We start from the raw sequence: 3,061 nt of genomic DNA, 5'->3' as shown, positions 1-3,061 counted from the left end.
GGAACGAGAGCCGCCGGGGGCGGGGGGGGGGGGGGGGGGGGGGGGGGGGGTTGTCAATGAAAAATTATGTTATCATGGTTTCCTAAAGACTATGAAGGATGCTAAGTAAAATGATACTTATGTACAAAATACATTTCCACATCATCAGCAAGTAACTTAGAAGAGATTCTCAATATATATTCATGTAAATATAATAAATTGTTTGATTGGAATGACTTTTTTTGTTAATCCAGCACAAGTAACACAAGTCTTGTTTTCTCAGATATGGCTTAAAGGTGGATATTTGGGCTGCAGGTGTGATTACATACATACTGTTATGTGGATTTCCACCTTTTCGCAGGTGAGTGTCCCTGTATGTCAAAGGGAAAAATAGTAAAGAACCAAGTTCTTTCTGAGCAAGTCTTACCTATCTCACTGAAGAAGGCATCCTGGGAAAAAAAAGGATTAGACTGACACATTTTCTTTACCTTTTTGTTGTTTTTTTTAAATTGTTTTCACTTTTCCCTCTTGTCAGGTTTTGGGATCAATTTTATTTACGTATTTTTCTAAGGGAGCTACTGGTTTACTGCTGTGTGCAGGCATATGGTGGTGTGAGGGCATAGTTTCTTTTCCTTTTGTCTGCTAGGTGTATCCCGGTTCAATGAACGTGTATGCTTTGCCCTCTAGTGTTTCTGTTTGGACACAGCAGCTTACTGGTTTGTAGTGTTGAGGGTGAAGGTTAATGGTAAACTGAGGTGAGGGGAAGAATTTGCTTATGTTGCATTTTAACCTTGTTAATCTCTTTGGTAAGTGTCATATGAGCGATGGAGTTTGCAAATACGATTCTTGCTACTCAATGTCACAATACGTATGAGTTCTACTAAAAATCAAATGGATATGCTTTGTGCCTCTAATTTTTTTGCAAGGGAATGAGAAGGCATTAGCACATTTTAACAGGAATTTTCCTCTTAACTTATAAGTTATCTGTGCACAGTCTGTTTGTCCATTTTGACAGCAAAAGACTTAGTTTTTAACTAAAAATCATCAGACTGAATATTTTGTAAAGAATACAATATGAACAATTAATGGAAAAATTATGATTTAGCTTAGGGGGTTTTTTTTGCATGTGGTTAGTTCATGTTTAAAACTGAAAGCATGTTTTGAAAGATATACTATACAAACAAATGGCAATTGCTTTGAATAGAGTTTGGGGGTTGGGCACGAAGAATGTCCATACCATGCTATTAGAATCCGGTCTTAACCAAGGTTAATAAATATTTATTGCAAAACCAACCCAAGAGGTAAATTGTTCATTACAGAAATAGGTTGGGTGGATGTTCACAGTAGCTAGGGCCAACAAACAGAGGTTAAAAAACAAAAAACCTACTGCCGTTGAGCCCTGAATATTCATGATACCATATTTTTGATAAAAAAGTACTTATCCTTTCAGTATCAGTAGCCTGCCAATACTCAGTAAACTAAATGTATCATGTGTTTTCCACATCTCCTCTTTGGATTTTGAAAATTCTCCTGTTGTGATAGTTTAACAGAAGAGGCTCATTTCACTACACTTCTTCCCCATCATACGCTTTCTGTAGCAGGTCCTTCAGAACTAGGCTGGCAAGTGACTTATTTTTTAATCACCTTTCCTGTTCCTGTATGTTAGGTATGCAGTCTCTATTCCAGTGGAAGTCCTTTTACCTCAATATATTATTTTTTCTGTTCTCATCACTCCTGACAGCGTAACTATGGCAAACACCTCAGAAGTGCTGCCACTATATAAGCTTGCAAATTATGCATTTATAGTAGTTAATATAACATCATTTCTGTTCCATCCCCAAATCAAGTTAAAAATTCGCGTGACAAATTGACTTCTTTCTCATGATCTTTTTCATTATGGTGTTCTACAGTGAAAACAACCTTCAGGAAGACCTCTTTGATCAGATACTTGTTGGGAAGCTGGAATTTCCTTCTCCCTACTGGGATAACATCACTGATTCAGCAAAGGTACTGATATGTTTTCCTGAAATAATGTTTCTGACAAGCCACTGTCAGACTGACAAGACTGCGCTCTGTTAGAACAGCAGAATAGAAGATTCAGAACAGACTCTTAACCACTCTTCCAGCTTGCTGTGCCTTTTTAGTTAGCTTAACAGTGCTTGATGAAAGCTCAGGTTTTGCAGGCCATCATGTTATTGTCTGAGTGAGTAAGAGTAGCAGAATGCCAGTTGTATTCAGTGAACATCACATGCTATTCAGTTTACTTAATGATGGAATATTATAGTAGGTTCAGTGCTTCAGCTGTAAAATTAGTCTTTCTGATTTTTTCCCTCCTATCACTCTTAAAAAAGAATGTGGACTGAATGCAATTGACATCATTTGTTCCTATTTTACTTGAGCCAGTTATTAGAACTTATCAAGGGGTGCAGCCAGCTTCATTTGCTATTGCTAATAGTTCTTGTGTCATCACTGTCATTTGTGTTTAAAATTGTGTCTGTAGGATAAGGGTTCCAACTTTTAAGCCCCACTTCTCAAGCTAAATTCAGTAACGTGCTCTGAATGATATCTGAGGACTCTAATTAGCAAGTGGAGATTATTTATTATCCAGCCAATGAGAAGTTGCATTTTTTCTGCATTTCCCAATGGCTGTTTATCCGTTTGCCAACACTTCCCAAGCTCCAGTCATCTCACACTCTTCCAGACATGCATTCTGAACAAAGCAAGCCCTCAATCCTGGTACTAAAGGTGACATTTCACTTCAGACTTACGCAGACTAAATAACTTAGCTGGCAGGGAAACCTCTTAGTTAGGTATGTTATTATAGAATAGAATCATTTACTAGGAAAGGGAGAGTTTAGAATTATGATTCTAGAATTATAGAATTGTTTAGGTTGGAAAAGAGCTTTAAGATCATCAAGTCCAACCGTTAACCTAGCACTGCCAAGTCCACCACTACACCATGTCCCTAAGCGCCACATCTACCTCTTTTAAATATACCTCCAGGGATGGTGATTCAATTGCTTCCCTGGGCAGCCTGTTCCAGTGCTTGACAACCCTTTTGGTGAAGAAATTTTTCCTAATA

At 37.9% G+C, this 3,061-nt stretch overlaps 1 protein-coding gene across 1 annotated transcript in view; it reads left to right on the top strand.

Moving 5' to 3' along the window:
• The window catches only part of DCLK2 (doublecortin like kinase 2), a 95,054-nt gene that overhangs the window by 82,550 nt on the left and 9,443 nt on the right, over window positions 1-3,061 (top strand). The window contains exons 15-16 of the mRNA XM_009280273.2: window positions 263-340; window positions 1,890-1,986. Of these exons, the coding sequence (XP_009278548.1) occupies window positions 263-340; window positions 1,890-1,986 (175 nt within the window). The remainder of the gene's footprint in view (window positions 1-262; window positions 341-1,889; window positions 1,987-3,061) is intronic.

Source organism: Aptenodytes forsteri, unplaced genomic scaffold (genome assembly GCF_000699145.1).
Source record: "Aptenodytes forsteri isolate BGI_AS27 unplaced genomic scaffold, ASM69914v1 Scaffold227, whole genome shotgun sequence".
Lineage (NCBI taxonomy): Eukaryota > Metazoa > Chordata > Aves > Sphenisciformes > Spheniscidae > Aptenodytes > Aptenodytes forsteri.
The sequence above is the reverse complement of the archived record's forward strand: the minus strand, read 5'-3'. Positions and strand labels throughout refer to the sequence as shown.